Source organism: Gavialis gangeticus, unplaced genomic scaffold (genome assembly GCF_001723915.1).
Source record: "Gavialis gangeticus isolate Ggan-Ray unplaced genomic scaffold, GavGan_comp1, whole genome shotgun sequence".
NCBI classification, from domain to species: Eukaryota; Metazoa; Chordata; order Crocodylia; family Gavialidae; genus Gavialis; species Gavialis gangeticus.
In genome coordinates, this window is record NW_017729000.1 from 2,251,677 (window position 1) to 2,267,432 (window position 15,756).

Genomic DNA, 15,756 nt, shown 5'->3' on the forward strand with positions numbered 1-15,756 from the left:
TGGGACAACCCCATTGAGTTCAGCCTACAGATGAGAACATACAGCTTTCACTGAAGCTGAGCAGTGTCCTTGTATAGTTTGGCAGTTGTTTACAAGGTTCAGAAAGAGAGTCATGCCAAGAAGGAAAAGGAGCTGTTGAGAAGGGTACCGGAGTGCAAGAGGAGGAAGGAACAGCTTTCTTCAAACTGTTAAAGATGTCTCAACAAAGAGCAGTGGGAATTTTTATTCTTCCTCTTAGCATCCTCTTCTCGTGGCTCAACCATTTCTGAATTGCTTTGCTTCCAGCAACCAATTGATACCACATATCCAGTGTTTCCAGCTGGCCAAAAAAAAATATAGGGTAACAAGGAAAAAACAAGTGAGTCTGTTCTTACAAATCTTACTTAGATGAAATGCTATTGAGAAAATGAGGAATTCTGCACTAGTAATATTTAAATCTGACAGTTCTAAAACTAATAAAAGCAGTTCTGTGGTTGATCTTCAGCCAGCCTGCCTGTGCATTCATAGCATCATAGAAAAGGAGGGTTAGAAGGGACTTCAGGAGGTTACATCTAGTCCAAGCCCCTGCTGCAAGCAGGACAAGGCCCAACTACATCATCCCAGCCAAGGCTTTGTCTACCTGGGTCTAAAAACCTCCAAGGATGGAGACTGCACCACTTCTCTGGGTAACCTGTTCCAGTGCTTCACCACCCTCCTCGTGAGAGAGATTTTTCCTAATATCCAAACTCAGCTTCCCTTGCTGCAACTTGAGCCCATTGCTCCTTGTCCTGTCATCTGCCCCCACAGAGAACAGTCCAGCTCCCCTGCAGGGAGGTGAAGGCTGCTATTCAATCCCTCTTGGTCTTCTCCTCTGCAGACTAAATCAGCCCAGTTCCTTCAGCTTCTCCTCACCAGTCATGTCCCCCGAACCATTTTCATTGCCCTCCACTGGACTCTCTCCAACGTGTCCACATCCTTTCTGTAGTGGGGGGCCCAAAACTGGACACAGGACTCCAGATGTGGCCTCCCAGTGCTGAATAGAGGGGAAGAATAGAGTTGTCCACTGCAACCCACAGGTCCTTGTCTGCAGAGCTGCTGCCCAGCTAATCAGCCCCAACCTGCACCAGTGCATGGGATTGTTCCCTCCTAAGTGCAGGACTTTGCACTTCTTATTGAACCTCAGGAGATTTCTTTTGCTTCAATCCTCCAATTTGTCTAGATCAGCATTAGCATCTGCAAACTTTCTGCAGTGTGCGCTATGTTAGGAAATGGCAGAGCACCTTTTAGTTAACATAGATTTTTCGTGTTTCAGTTGACAGTTTAGAATAGCACTGCCCTACTTTATGGGCTTCCTTACAGTGATACTTGCTCAAAACAAAGTTCTTTGGTAAAATAAAGCCGCCTACTATGCAAATAATTTGTGTATTAGTACAGCCTAAAATGATACAATCCTTTATCTGCATTAACATGATTAATCTTTTCTGATCGTCGTTATGCAAGGGACCAGGCATCTTGTGAAATGATTAATCATTCTTGAACAGTATAAGCCCCTCTAGAAATCCCTTTCTCTTTGATTAATCATCTTTTATGAAGTTCTACAGAAAGGGGCAAAACCTTCTTCCTCTTACCCCCACTTCCATTATTGTGAGTTCAGACCTGTGCATTGAGTACACAGAGAATCAGCACATTCAGCGTTTACTTATCCATCAGGAATACTTAAAGTGGGTTTAAATTTTTAATACACGGTACTAATTGAAATACTCCAATACAGTCCCTTTTGTAAGGGAGATCAAAGCAGATGTTTTAGTAAGGCCCTGAGCTAATGAGTATTAGCCCACTTCTTGCAGTAAAATTGCTGGTAGTGCTGGTGTTTTGTAAACGAACTTACTGCTTTCCTCCTGCCCCTCTGTTTTCCACTGTTTAAATTTTAATATGCTAGTAGAGGTAACGATAATTAAAACAAGGCTTGAATGCACAGGTGTTCTTAGGAAGTATTTACGTGGGGTGTAAAATATTATTGCAGTTGCCTTTGACTAGACAAAATACAGCTCTAGGAAATTGCCAGGTGTGTGGATTATAGTAACTATAGCCAGGTGTATAGGTCAGGTAACTTAGAAATTTGTATCAGCTTCATCTGCAGAGGCTTTATGCAGGTTAAGCCTTTTCCTTTGCTTACATGGAGAACAAGCCAGAGAGCAGATGTGATTTATGCATTCATTTGTGTTCTGAGCTCTTTCCCTGTTGCAATAATGTTGTTTGTCGCTAGAAGCTGAGGGACAACTTCATGGTGAGATGCAAGCTGCAGCACAATGTAACAGCTCTCGTTTGGCAGATATGTTCCTTTTAAGCCACACATGCATGTAGTGAGCAAAGCCATTGTCTGCATTTCATGTGCCAGAAATTAGGACCTCCAAAACATCTGCCCACAACCAAAAAGCTGACTGTGGCCTGGCAGCTGAGACCCTGGGAGCCAAGACACCCAAAGACTAAGAGCACTTTACAGATTCCTTACAAAGAGTTTTCACCGTGAACTGTTACCCAACAATATTTCTTGTAAGCTGCACTTTTCTTTTAAGTGGTGCAGGAAATGCATTTGCATAAGTGGACTTAGCTGCTTCCATTTGGCTCCAGGGGCCTGTCCCAATCTGGACTTAATTTAGGTATTAGGACACCCGATCCAAGAATCAGGTACGTTTTTATAGCTCTATGTTAGGAGGCAGACAGAGAAAGATAAGGGTAGAGCTGGTCACGAATTGTATGGCTGTACATCTTTGACAAGGTATGATGGCATTGAAACGTATCTGTTTTTGACAGCTTTCACCAGCAAACAATTTCTTGGGTCCAGGATGAAAGTTCTGGCCAAAACCTGCATCCCAGGTGAATGCCCAAACTGCCAAGCATGGGCTGTTCGGTCTCTGCTATTTTCGTATAACGAACATTTGAAAGGTCTCAGTGCTTTCTCATGGTGGAAAGGGAAAAGGTTTCCTGCCTGGTTCCCAGGGAAGATCTCTTGATAATCTGTTCCAAAGCCCTTGGTTTTACTGGGGTGTTACTCAGTGTCCCTGTACTCTGCAAAAAGTGAATTTTTACGGAATCAAATAGTCTTGAACCAGCAGCTGTTTTCAGTGAACTTTGCCTGGTATGAAATGACAGCTGTATAATATTCATTAGCTGGGATCAGCTGGGATAGGTAGGTTATAGGAGATATAAGGTCTGTGGAGGTCCTGGCTCCGTCTTGACCAGAGCCTCCAGTCTGTTCCACCATCATGTAGCTGAAAGCAAAAGAAACCTGTGTCCGGCTTGTCGATCCACAAGTGGCACGTTATCAGATGCCGGTTTTGTCTGTGTGTGGGTGTTTCATATTTCCTGTGCTACCTTGTTAAAACTGTTGGAATATTCATGAGAAGGAATGATGTCCAGATGGAGAGTCTACCTTCAGATGTTAATCTGTATGGACACAGATCAGCTTGCATTTGTTTCAGTTCACAGACTATGGCGTTTGTTCTTTGCCTTTCACAAGGTCTTTTACCTTCCTTCCTTCCTGTCTGCCCCCGCAGGTACAGCGACAAGTGGGAACGGAGAATTTGGCGACTGGAGTGCCTTCAACCAAGGCTCTCCGTGTCCCAGTGCTTCAGCTGGAGACCTCTTCAGCGGCACCGCACAGCCAGCCGTGGAGCTCTTCAGCGGCTCACAGCCAGCTGTTGGGCAGCCTCCAACTGCTTCCAGTCCTACCGATCTTTTTGATTTGATGGGACCTTCCCAGGCAACCATGACCTCCTCGCAAAGCATGAATTTCTCGATGATGAGCTCTAGTGCTGTGGGCATCAATCTACCCTTGTCAAGGTCACAGGTATGCTGCTGCTGTACAGTCCTCGAATGGCTAGGTCCTGCATGAAGAAAATGTGCCAGAAATGCTTTTTTGGCAAGCCCCTGTAATAAAGAGCCTTGGCACTGGACTGTCTTGCTGGTCAGTGTCTGACATGCTCTGTTGTAGCGGTCTTTTTTGATCGGGAGAAAAGAAGGGAAAAGTTTGAACCTGAACCACTGGCCTTGAAATGTTTGAAACCTGTTGAGTTGCCCAGTCTCAAAGGACTAGTCCTTGCCTTCATCAGCTTGCTAGCCAGAAGCCAGGAAAGGTACTCCGGTGGAAAGCAGTTCATTTTTAAAACCGAAGTGTGTGGATTAGATACAAGAACCTTTAATTATGTTTCAAAAAGCTCTGGACCGAATGGACAGGACTTGCTGCAGGCAGCTCTGATCTTGTGGCAGCTTGTAAGTACTGTCCTAACTGGTGCCTGTTACTAGCTAATGGGGAGAAAGTACTTGGAAAGAGAAGGTGCTTTGTAATTAGAGACTTTCTTTGGCTTTTAACCTCTTCCAGGCCAAAGCAGACATCTTTTGATTTTATTTTACTGAGACGGGATCAAACTGTCTGTTTTCCTCTTAAAGCATTAAATGCGACTGAATGAGCATCATTTTGAAAACCCTTTTTCTTTCTTTTGTTCCAGCCTTTGCAAAACGTTAATGCTGTGATGCAGAAGACTAACGTTCTTTATAATCCAGGCACAGAGATGGTCCAGAAAAATGCCAGCAAAACTCTGCCATCCACATGGTCAGACCCCAGTGTAAATATCAGTTTGGACAATTTAGTACCTGGTATGCAGCCTTCGAAACCCCAGCAGCCATCACTTAACACAATGATTCAGCAACAGAGTAAGTGAGCACTGGTTTTATGAACGCCCTCCTCTAAGACAGGTTCTGTTGGTGGTGAGATGTCCTGAAGAAAGAACACTGCTAAGTTGTATATTTTTCTGATTTGAATTGGACTTTAGTTGTAATCCTGTTGCATCTGCCATGCTGCCTCTTGCCATTGGTAATACTGTTACCTTTAAACTGTACACAAGATGAAGACACGGACTGTTTTTTAATCCTGTGATGCCTCGAATGTAGTGATAGGGTCTTGCATCATTTCCAAGTTTTAATTCTAGGACATCTGCGCAGTATCATCAACTGGCAATACTGATGGGGGTAAAGTACTACTTAAAACAACCTGTTAGTTTCCTGAACTTTCACTTGAGAAGGAAGAGGGGTGGAAATTAGTTGCATCTTCTTTATAGGTTAATTGCCTAGCACACACTGGGTTTTGGTTTTTTTTACATTTCCATTTCCTGTGGGTTAGCAATCAATGCACCTACACTACTCCTAAAAGGAGGCTGGAATTTAGGATGTTTAACTGTGAGATTAAAATGGCCTAGAATTACAATCTCCTCTTCCTGCAGATATGCAACAACCGATGAATGTGATGACTCAAAACTTTGCAGCCGTGAGCCTCAACGCCCAGCCCAACATGATGCCTGTTCGACCTCCAACAAGCCCGCTCATGGGAGGCCCCGTTTCCGTGGGAATGGGGATGCCCAGCATGATGACGGGTACAATGGGTATGACCTCCGTAGGAAGCACCCCAATGATGAACCAGGGGATTATGGGGATGAATGTCAGCATGGGGATGCCAGCAGCAGGAATGGGTTTGACTGGCCCAATGGGTATGGGGGTACCCAATATAGCTATGACCGCTGCTATGGCTCCTGGAACTGTGCAACCCAAGCAAGATGCCTTTGCAAATTTTGCCAATTTTAGCAAATAAAGATTGTAAAAACAACAACAAAAACCCACAACAAAACTCAGTCGAATCGAATGAAGGATTTTTAGCTGTACAAGCATAGCCCAGGGAGGGGTGGCTGGCAAACACTGATCAATACCTTATTTTTTTTCTCTTCCTTTTATTGATTAATTAAAATCAAAGCTACAGAAAAGAACCAAAAGGCTATTTTGTAAGTGTTGAAACAGCTAGCGGTCAAACTGCACAGAGACGAAGCGTTCTTCCGAGTCAATCGGATGGCTTCGCAGTTAATAGGCCATGGTTTTGTAATAACAGCATCCAATGCCTTCCTTGAGGGAAGAACCGATTTAACACAGACTCCTGCTCACAGATGGGAAACGGGTGTTGGGTCAATCTGTGTGAATCTAATTTGATACTTTTCTGCCCCTTGGAAGAGCTTGATTTTTCTCTCCCCCCACCCCCTAAATTGCTTTGACATAAGTGGATCCATTCCTTTTACTACCACTCTGAGTCCATATTTGAAGTCTCATTCAAGTACTATGATCAGTTTTTTATAAGAATATATATTTTTGTCCAAAATGGCTTACATATGTGATTATGGCTAATTCAAAGGGACCTGGAATGTATATATACTTTTGCTAATGTTCCAGCAACACTGCTATATTATCCAAATTTTTATTGTAAAAACCTCTTTCAGCAATTTGGTGATGGACAGATTTTGGGGCTTTTCACACCTCTATTGCTATAATTAGTATCGAGTGCAGAGCTAGGGGGGACTTCATCAAGAGCTGCTGTATGGTTTCCTTTCCAAAACTTCAGCATATATACACTTTCCCAGCTCTATCTCAGTGGCAACTAACATGCTTCGTACCACCCGTATCTCTCCGGAGCCACTGGTTTACAATGTCAGCAGCATTCAAAAGACAGAAGCGTTTATTTTTTGCATCTTTTACAAAGAGAGTAACACAGTAACGACATTGTCTTTTTAAGTTAATGTAAATCTCTAAATCCTTAATCCAACGGTGTTGGATTTTAGATTTTATACAGCCTTCGTGATTCTTTTGTGTAAATAAGGCAGTAGCAGCTCTGTGAAATCCAATAGAGAGGAGTTTAAAAATACATATATATATATATAAAAAAAATATATATATTATCAAAGGAAACCTGTAGCAGTCAAAGATTTTATTGATTTAACGAAAATAAAGGCAATGAAACTAAAGGAAATGAACTCAAGATTTTGTTTTCCTGCTGTAATTCTGCATTTAAGTTCTCACATGAATCATGATTCTCGGATCTGGAATGCAAAGACATCGTTACACTCACAAGCTGGGAATATTATTGAGAATAAGCACTATGCTCTAGGTATGAAATTTATTGCCTCCCCTTTCTTACATTGGCTTTCTCTTTTTTTATTATTAAATTGATAAAACTTTGTTTCCATTGTATTCATAATGTTCTGTTATACATAACATTAAAATGTTCATTAAAATCAATGTTGGGCTGATTTTTCCTTTCATTCCATTTGACGTTTATGAGAGCGTTTGGGAAAAAAATAATTATAATTTGGGCAAAGTAATTTTTATAAATAATTTAAAATTGTTTAATGACTTCTTATCTCCAGCCTTGCCTATCTAGCTCTACTGTTAGGAATTAAAAATGAAGCAGGCAAGATATCCTGACCCGCTCCAGCCTTGCTAATGCTCCATCTACAACATTTCTAATTAGGCAGAAATTCATGTACTTCAGCTAAGTGGTAATGAAAAGTGATTCATTTGCTGAATAAGAGATGAGAGTGAGTGTAATTAGCTGACTGCGGTTTTTAATCTTTCAACAATTCAATGTGTTTAAATTAGTTTCAAAGAATAGGAGCTTTCAAGTGTTGTTACATCAAAGTAATCAAGGCAGGCTTTAACGGCCGAGTAGGAGAGAGCTCCTTTTCTCCGGCTCCCCATTTGGAGACCTTTAAACTTTGTTGGAACGACCTTCTTCAGGACCTGGTGTTTTAACAGATGGTGAGATCCCAACTGGCCTGGAGCACGTAGGGTGCAGATTGGCTCCTGGAAGAACGGTGGCAGGAAACGCTAAACCCCTCGGACAAGCTTGTCGATCTGTCGCAATCCGAAAACGCCTGTCAGAAGGAGCCGAGCCAGCTCACGCAGTATAAAGACACCAGTTTTAGGCTGCTGTTGAAGCTGGATCACAGGAACCAGAGTAACTCCCCATTTCATGCCAAGTATTGTCTCCATTTCCAAGGAACTGGAATGACTCCAGCAAAGCCATATCTTGGTCAGGGTCTTCAAAAAAAGACCTGCTCTACGACCTCCGCAGACCTCATCTCTTCTGCATACTGGTTGCTGCCCCTCTAAATACCCAAGTGATTTGTAACATTGATCGGCGCACTGTTGGGATGCTGTCCTTTAAGAAAACAACAGAAAACCTAAAGGATCTTCCTTAATTCTACAAGGGAGAACAGAGTGATGCCAGTATAACCAAACTAAAAAATAAAGTGGTGCTCAGGCCTGGCAGTTTTAGTTCTCTGCTAGACTTTGGCCCAGATAATGGATGTGAAGAGAGGACCCCACAGGATGGCGGTTTAGCTCAGAGCGTGCAAGCAAGACGCTGGGAGTTGAGTTTTGCCTTCGCTTAATGAAAAACAGTTCTGGGAACATTGCACTCCCAGGATTAATAAACACAGTGTGGGCTGCCTTTGACCTGCATCTTGGCAGCTAGTGGGAAGGTGTATTTAATATTACTTTATTAAAAAAAAAAAAAAGGAAAAAACAAGTCCCCATGCCTGCTATGCATCTGTTGCAATTCCTTTATTTCCTTTAAGAATAGCAAGAGTGGTCTGTGGCCACTCGATCAAGAAAACTGATCTGCTTAGACAGATTGAAACATTAGGGCGACACATCCAAGCTGACGGATGAAACCGGCCTTCTCCCAAAAGCCTCTTAATGAGAGCACTGCCTCTTCGGATACGACGCTGGTATTCCTCAATCTCTTCTCCAGGCAGCCCCACTCTTGGGAGCATTTTAGCCACCATCTCATTTAGAGTTGCAGGCCTGGATAATAATGGTAAAATGGGGTGGGCAGGCTCCACTAGTGCTTCCATGGGAGAGCAAGAAAAATGCTAAGATGCTTTAACACTTTAGCCTCCAACATGACTGGGTGGGCAAAGCCCTGAATGATTGCTGCACTGGCAGAGGCTTCCTGCAAAGCCTGACTGCTAGTGGGGTGGGGGGACAGGGCACTGAAGCAGCAGTGTTTAGGTCTGAACTTCAGCACACTAGTGCTGGGAGACAAGGAAATCCTTGACCGCAGTGGAGGTCTTGCTGCTGCAGGCCTGATCGACACACTCAGCCGCAGTCCCTTATGTCAGCCAAAGTCCGTTCGAGACATTTTAAGACTGCCACCTCCTAAGTCTCACAAGTGTCAAGTTCAAAGCCCTCTGAAATCAAAGGGTGCATGCTGTGGGATCAGACCCATCTCTAATGCTTGAAGAGTCTCTGAGCTTTTGTCACTGGTGACCATATTTAACCCTAGAAAGAGGTGGGAGAGGATGAGGACTCCCATTGTGATAAAAGCCCAAATGGTATTTTATTTTGGCATCTTCCAAGGTAGAAGGACTGAGTTTTGGGGTACAATGCACCAAAAATGAGCAAAACATCATGGCTAATAGTTTACATCCTGATGAAGCCATCCTTGCTGGGCATCTCTTCTCCTACATAGAACAGAAACTACTGAGGATAATGTGTAGGAGCGTCATGGAGATTACAGCAGATTTTGCTCTGGTCCAGAGCAAAGATCACTGAAAAATGAAAGGGCCAGACCCACACGCCGGTATCTGCAAGCTTTAAAAATAGTATTGATCCTTAATCCAAGGGAAGGCTTACAAAGCCTGGCAGTGTTCACTGTAAGGGCGGCAGAGGTCCCTGTCTCTTCCAGCTGCGTGTACAAAGGGATCCCAGGAAGGCATGCTGCTGTGCGCACCAGAAACTTCACATTGCACAGCAATGAGCTCCAGCACAGGTGCAGGTTCACAGATAACCGGAGCCCTCGGTCTGTCCTACAGGAGACGCATTACGTTCAAAACAACTAAACACGGGTATTTATAGCAGCATCTGTTTCGACTGTATCTGTCAGCAAAGAAGAGTCTGACATGGCTTGTTAAGGGAGATGGGGGAGGGATTTATCAACCAAGTGTTTACATAATGCAGGCAGGCATCCTGTACTCAAGGTGATGCCAACAATAGCAAGAGAACAAATATCCAAAGACGTTTTAATTCTCCGAGGTGTTTGCTCCTGGAGTCACTTGCTCTAAGAACTTTTTTTCCCCCTGCAGCTTCTCCACTCCCGCATGCATGTGTGCAATTACAAACACTTCTGTACGTGTGCAGGCGCTCCGAGGCGCACACCTGGCTCTGATTTAATACCTCTAATGTATTTGCATGGCCAGGGGCAGGGAGCTGCCGTCTGCAGAGAAGCAAGGGTTTTTAAGGGGATGTTCCACTTGAATTCAAGCAAACTTTATGGCTGCATCCCTGTGATTCCCCCAACCCCCGCAACACAGTTTCCCCCACCACACCTTGTGCTGCTCCCGGGGAACACCTATGCTCTGCTCTTTTTCAGTATGGGTTTTTATGACCTCCCCCATGCTGCAAGGTAGCAGTGCGGGGAACGCCTGCATGTACAGAGTGTGATGCCGCAGTTGGGTCTGCAGCACCACAAACCACACTTCCACACTCATCTGGACACAGACTATTTGCTGAGACCAAAATACCCATCTTACAGTTTGCACTGTTCCAAAAAACATTTCCAGTGGAACCTTTTGTGAAACATTTCTTTTCAAGTCCTTAACTTGAAGTTTGCAGCTATGCAAAGCTAGGAGTGAAGTGAAGTGTAGTGAAACCCAAATGACTTGCTGCAGACAAGTTCAACAGAAGTTGTTTTTGTGTCTAAAACTTTGCATTGGGGAAGTATTAGGAATTAAAAGGAAGTTTATCCAATAGGAGCAGGTTCACATTTTTTGATTCCCTACAAATCTAGTTTGCGAGGGTTGGAAGACGTGACCAGATCCAAGTCCCTGTTGTTGAATTTGTGCTGCCTTCCTGAACAAAGGATCAGGGGTTGTTTGGGTTTTCTGGAGGGTTTTTTTAACATAAAGCTGCTTGTCCAGTAGGACAGCAGAACTGAAAAGCAGATCTCGGCAGCGCTGTGAGAAGCTGTTTCAACTAATGTGTTTTAACAAAACATTTCAGATTTGTAAATTCCTGCTTTGCCAGTTTTTTATTCCTTGAAGCCAACAAAAATGATAAGTCAAACCCTTTTTTGAAAGCAAACGTTTGGGGGTTTTTTTATTTCTAAGTTTCCCCTTTAACCAGGATTTAAGACAGCAAACTTAAACTGCCATTTCAGAACTAAATCATTCTGTTTTGTGTCCAACAGAGTCCTTCATCTGAGCAGAAATGAAGGAAACTAATATTTTTTAGTGTGGAAATTGGCTACTTGTACAGCTCTAGATCTTGCTGCTCTGGTGCTGGTTAGCAAGAGGAGCCAAAGCGCAAAAAGTCCTTGTATTTCTCTGAAGCCTATTGCAGAGCTTTCATAGCAGTCTGCTTAAACCTGAGGCTTGCAAACAGGCATCGGAAGTTGATGACCACCCTGTCCTTACCATCTTAGTAACAGCTAATGTGGAAAAGGCTAAGAACCACTGTTGGCCCTTCCCTGGGGTCTGTGGTATGATAGACTGCTGGCTGCAAAAGCCAGAATTTGGGGGTAAAGAGTTTTCCCCTTAACACTACTAAAGATCTGGAGCTGCCCTAGTGCTCTGAGCAAGCCAGAGTATCAAGACGAAGACTTTTCCCCCTAATACTGTATAAAAAATCTGGAGCTGGCCCAATTCTTTGAGAGCAAATGTCTTGGGAAGAATGTATGTGTGTGTTGGGGTGGCCCTGTTATTTTAACAACAGCTCAGGGTCTTCTTCAGACACGGGGGCCTTCTAAGTTTGAGAAGTTCGAAAAGTCTTAAGCAGGAAAAGAAAGAATAATCCAATTTTATGAGACAGTTGTTCAAGGTCAGCTGAGGTATTTGGGACCGCGTGCAGGAGAGTGACTTGCTCCCCCAAGGCGTTCCTAGGCTATTCTGTGACCGACTGGGCTGTGGTGCACTGGGTGCTGCTTCTCTTCCAGCATCGTTTTAAACTTCAAGAAAGGAGAGAGAAAAATCCCTCCTTTGGCTTTCAAGCTGTTCCTACGCCCTAGGAAAAGCAAGAAACAATGGTAGGCACCGAACCAAGAGGTTTATAGAGTGAAGAAAGGCGCCTTTAAAGAAAACGGTCTTTAATGAATGTAAATAGATGAGCAAGAGGTGTGTACAGACACCAGGACTGTTGGCTTATTACAGGTAGGGGTGTGTGATATACACATACACAGAGCTGTGAGAGAGACAGGTACGCACATATACATACATCTTTTGTGCGAGATGTGTGTACACACACACACACACCTACATCTACAAACAGCATAGACAGGTCCTGGGCTGATGTGTTTTTAAAAAATTTTGGTTTAAACCCCAAGAGTTCTCAGATTTAAATTATTTTTTTTTTAAAAATCCGCTTGTGCCATAAGGTACCGATTGAGTAATTAACTGGTTCTTTAATAGGGCTTCAATTACTTTGTTTCATGATAAGGAGGAAAAAAAAATTCCAAGACAGAGCTACATTCGACATCTGGGAACCGCCTAACAGCTGGCTATCTAATGAATATGCATCTGCTTAAGAGGCTGTAGTCCATTAATAAACCAATAGATATAAAGCAGAAACAATCTTTGTCAGCTTCAAATGAGATTGGATGCAATGTGCTGTGAAGTGTCACCGTCACATTGAATCGAGCGGGTGAGGTTAACAATCAACTCTTTGGGCCCGGTGTCTTTGTGCCTGTGCGCAGGCCTGCTCCCCTCCCCGAGAAGGGGGAAATGTGGCAGAAGTGTTGGTTTCTATTGCATTTTGCCTCGTTTCTCCTGGTGCCAGCGGCACAGTGGGCACGGGTAACCTTTTACTTGAAATGCCACGCTGGGCATTGTATAACTAATAGATCTCTCTGACAAAGCTGGGGCCTGTTTTCCTGCACAAATGAGTCAAGAGACCCAAGGAACCCATCCTATGAATAAAGGACTGGGCAGGAATTACAGGACCGGGGATAAAACATCCTCCTGACAACTGCAGGTTTCTAACTGGAGCGATGGGACTCTGCAAGCTGTCTCTAATGACAGCGTAGTCTTGGGCCGAAATAAATGCACAGAAAGATGGAGATGGAGGGTTTTTCCTCTGGGAGGAGGCTGGTAGAACTGGAAGTCCAAGCCGGTGTATTGTTAAAATCCCTGATGCCTAAGAAACGGGAGAGGCTTGTTCCAGCGTGTGCAGCATCATGTTTGCAGCAGGAGAGGGGTCAATGCCCCAATGTCATGCCATAGTTTTGCATCCTTTGATGCTTGAGGTCTGGTGGGACATCACATGCTTAGGCCAGGTCAGTCTAGCATCTAGGACACCTGGGCTGGTGCCCTTTGAGAAGGAGCGATGATGCTGGGTCTTGGAGGCAGTGCACGGGGCTACAGGCAGTCGGGTTCCCCTTAGTGCTGAGCACGTAATATTGGTTTGCACTCCTCTTCGAGTGTGGACTAATCCTAGAGAAAATGAGGGTTGAAGGGACCTCAGGAGGTCACCTCTAGTCCAAGCCCCTGCTCCAAGCAGGACCAGCCCCAACTACATCATCCCAGCCAAGGGTTTGTCTAGCTGGGTCTTGAACACCTGCAAGGATGGAGACTCCACCACCTCTCTGGGTAACCTGCTCCAGTGCTTCACCACCCTCCTAAAGAGAAAGTTCTTCCTAATATCTAACCTCACTTTCCCTTGTTGCAACTTGATCTGCACCTGCTGCTGAGAGCCAGATCTGTACAATTCATTGCCTTTTGCTGATGGAGACGCAGAGACAAAGCATATCTCCCTTACCGGAGCCTGCAGCAGAGCTGGGACGAGCACCCACATTTCTGGCTCCTGGGAACATGCAGTCATTGGGTGAGAAACTCTTCCAGACACGTTTCCATCACGTCTCTATTGTAGACGGGTGCAGAGTGAGCTGCTCTCTGCCGCCCGAGCGATGGCAAGACAAAGCTGCCAAGCCAGTGCTTGTAGCCATTCCCATCCCACCCCACGTGTGTCAGGTCAGGGTTTCCTCGCTTCTAGCCATGTTGTAAAGCATTGACAAACACCGCTGAGCTTGTCCCTAAGTAAAAGCAGCTCTCTTATCACCAAAGGTTTGTTTGAACTAGGGCCAATTTCCCCTTCATCCATCTTCTGCTTTGCAAGTCAAAGTGGGGATGAAATCCATGCATAGTTTCATAGTTTCATTCAGGGGCACGGTACTGATGAGTGAGGTATTGCAAGGCTGAGTCCCCGTCATGACCACAGCCCTGCAGGGGCTTCAGCCCCTTCTCCAATGTGGGGCTTGGATTCAACTTCGGAAAACCTGCCCTTTTCTCAGGGATTTGTCATCTGCGGTCCTGGGAAACAATGCAGCAGAACTAAGCACCCAAAACAGGAGCTGGGGCAGCGCTGCTGGGATGTCCGGCTTCCTCTCACAACTTTTCAAGGTTTTGGAGGCAGCGGCAGCAGTCATCAGCAGAGCTCTTATCAGTCAGAGCCACGTTCCTCCCAAACATACGATCTCTCTCTATCTACATCCCTACACATAATGAACTGAGCATATCTCGGAGCTTATTTCCTCAGCTGCATATGAATTACCTTGGAAGGTGCTTCCGCTGCCGCCTTCATTTGGGTTTCAGCAGCTGCGTGAACGTGCAGGAAGCAAAGCAGCCCATGGCCACTGTCGTTCTGGTTTGGCATCTATCAGTTTCTTGCCTTTTTCTCATAATTGATTTATTAATTATAGCGTCTTAATGATCTGTTTAAAATAAATAAGCCATTTACACCATTTCAAAGGTATTTTGTGAGGCTCAGCTGATATTAAAATAGCACCAGCCTTATGTGCTTTTTCAGCAAGTGACCTAATTAGTTAATAAAGTAATTGAATATTAAAAAGGATGTTGCAAGTGATTAAAATTTAAGAGCCTTCAGAACATTATTAAAGCTATAAATCATACATCACTGTTTTAATTTGCATAGCTACAGAATTGCTAATGGTCCCACGTGCATATGTTACTTGGCAATTAGTCTTTTTACAAACTTTTGGTGATACCGGGGGGTTACCAAATTCTTCCAGTACTCCTGGATGTGTGCATACAACCCAAGGCCGGGAAGATGAACCGAAGCTGCTTTGGAGGCCTGGATGCAGAAGCCACCATTCAGAGCCTTTTCTGGCCATTTGAAATCACATCTGGACAAGAATTGGGGTCGGGGGGAAGCTTTAAAGCGATTTTAGCCTCCACATCTGCGTAAGCTGCAGGTTTTCAAACTTCCTGAAGTCACGCAAGCCTCTTGTGTCACTTTTGCTGTGCAGCCCTACCCCTATCCTAAAGGCCGCTGGTCTGACCATCCTTCATCAGCCACCGCATTTGCCGCCTGCTATTATGCTGCATTTCTACTGAGAGCACCAATTTCCTTCTGGTCCTCTGCTCCTGTCGATGCCTGAGCTCCGCTGGCAGCAGTGACCGTGAGCAGAGTGGGTAATGAGCCATGTGAGTCTAAAGTCTAGCCAAAGACAGGGTCAATATGCACCTTTTAGACTAACTAAGATCCTATATCTATTAGGGAGAGCATAAGCTTTCGCCAACTCGAGCTCAACTTCATCAGCTGCTTCCATGTCACAGATACCACCACCACCATAAATCTTCAACCATCTTTTTCACTTCCCAGGGCTCATAGATTTGCAAGGATATGATGGGCTCGATGAGTTAATCTCATGCCAAGGGGGTTTCCTGTATTCATCCCTACTTCAGGTTCAGCCGTAGGGCTGGGAGTTGGCTCCTACTATCACAGTAGGATTCAGGCAGGATCGCTGTAGTGTTTGTTCATCAAAATTTTACACCAGCTTCCACCATTGAGGCCAGTTTGTTATACCCAAGACAGCCAGGCTGCAGAGGTGCAGCTGGAGATATGCCCGGGATGGTGGGACCTCAACACAGGTGACAAATGCAAGGAGTG

At 44.5% G+C, this 15,756-nt stretch overlaps 1 protein-coding gene across 3 annotated transcripts in view; it reads left to right on the forward strand.

Annotated features, from left to right (window-relative positions):
• The window catches only part of CLINT1 (clathrin interactor 1), a 31,128-nt gene extending 24,036 nt beyond the window's left edge, over positions 1-7,092 (forward strand). For all 3 annotated transcript variants that reach the window (XM_019506073.1, XM_019506075.1, XM_019506074.1), the window contains 3 exons: positions 3,537-3,829; positions 4,488-4,692; positions 5,259-7,092. In XM_019506073.1, the coding sequence (XP_019361618.1) occupies positions 3,537-3,829; positions 4,488-4,692; positions 5,259-5,623 (863 nt within the window). In that variant the 3' untranslated portion in view covers positions 5,624-7,092. The remainder of the gene's footprint in view (positions 1-3,536; positions 3,830-4,487; positions 4,693-5,258) is intronic.
• The last annotated feature ends 8,664 nt before the right edge of the window (positions 7,093-15,756 follow it).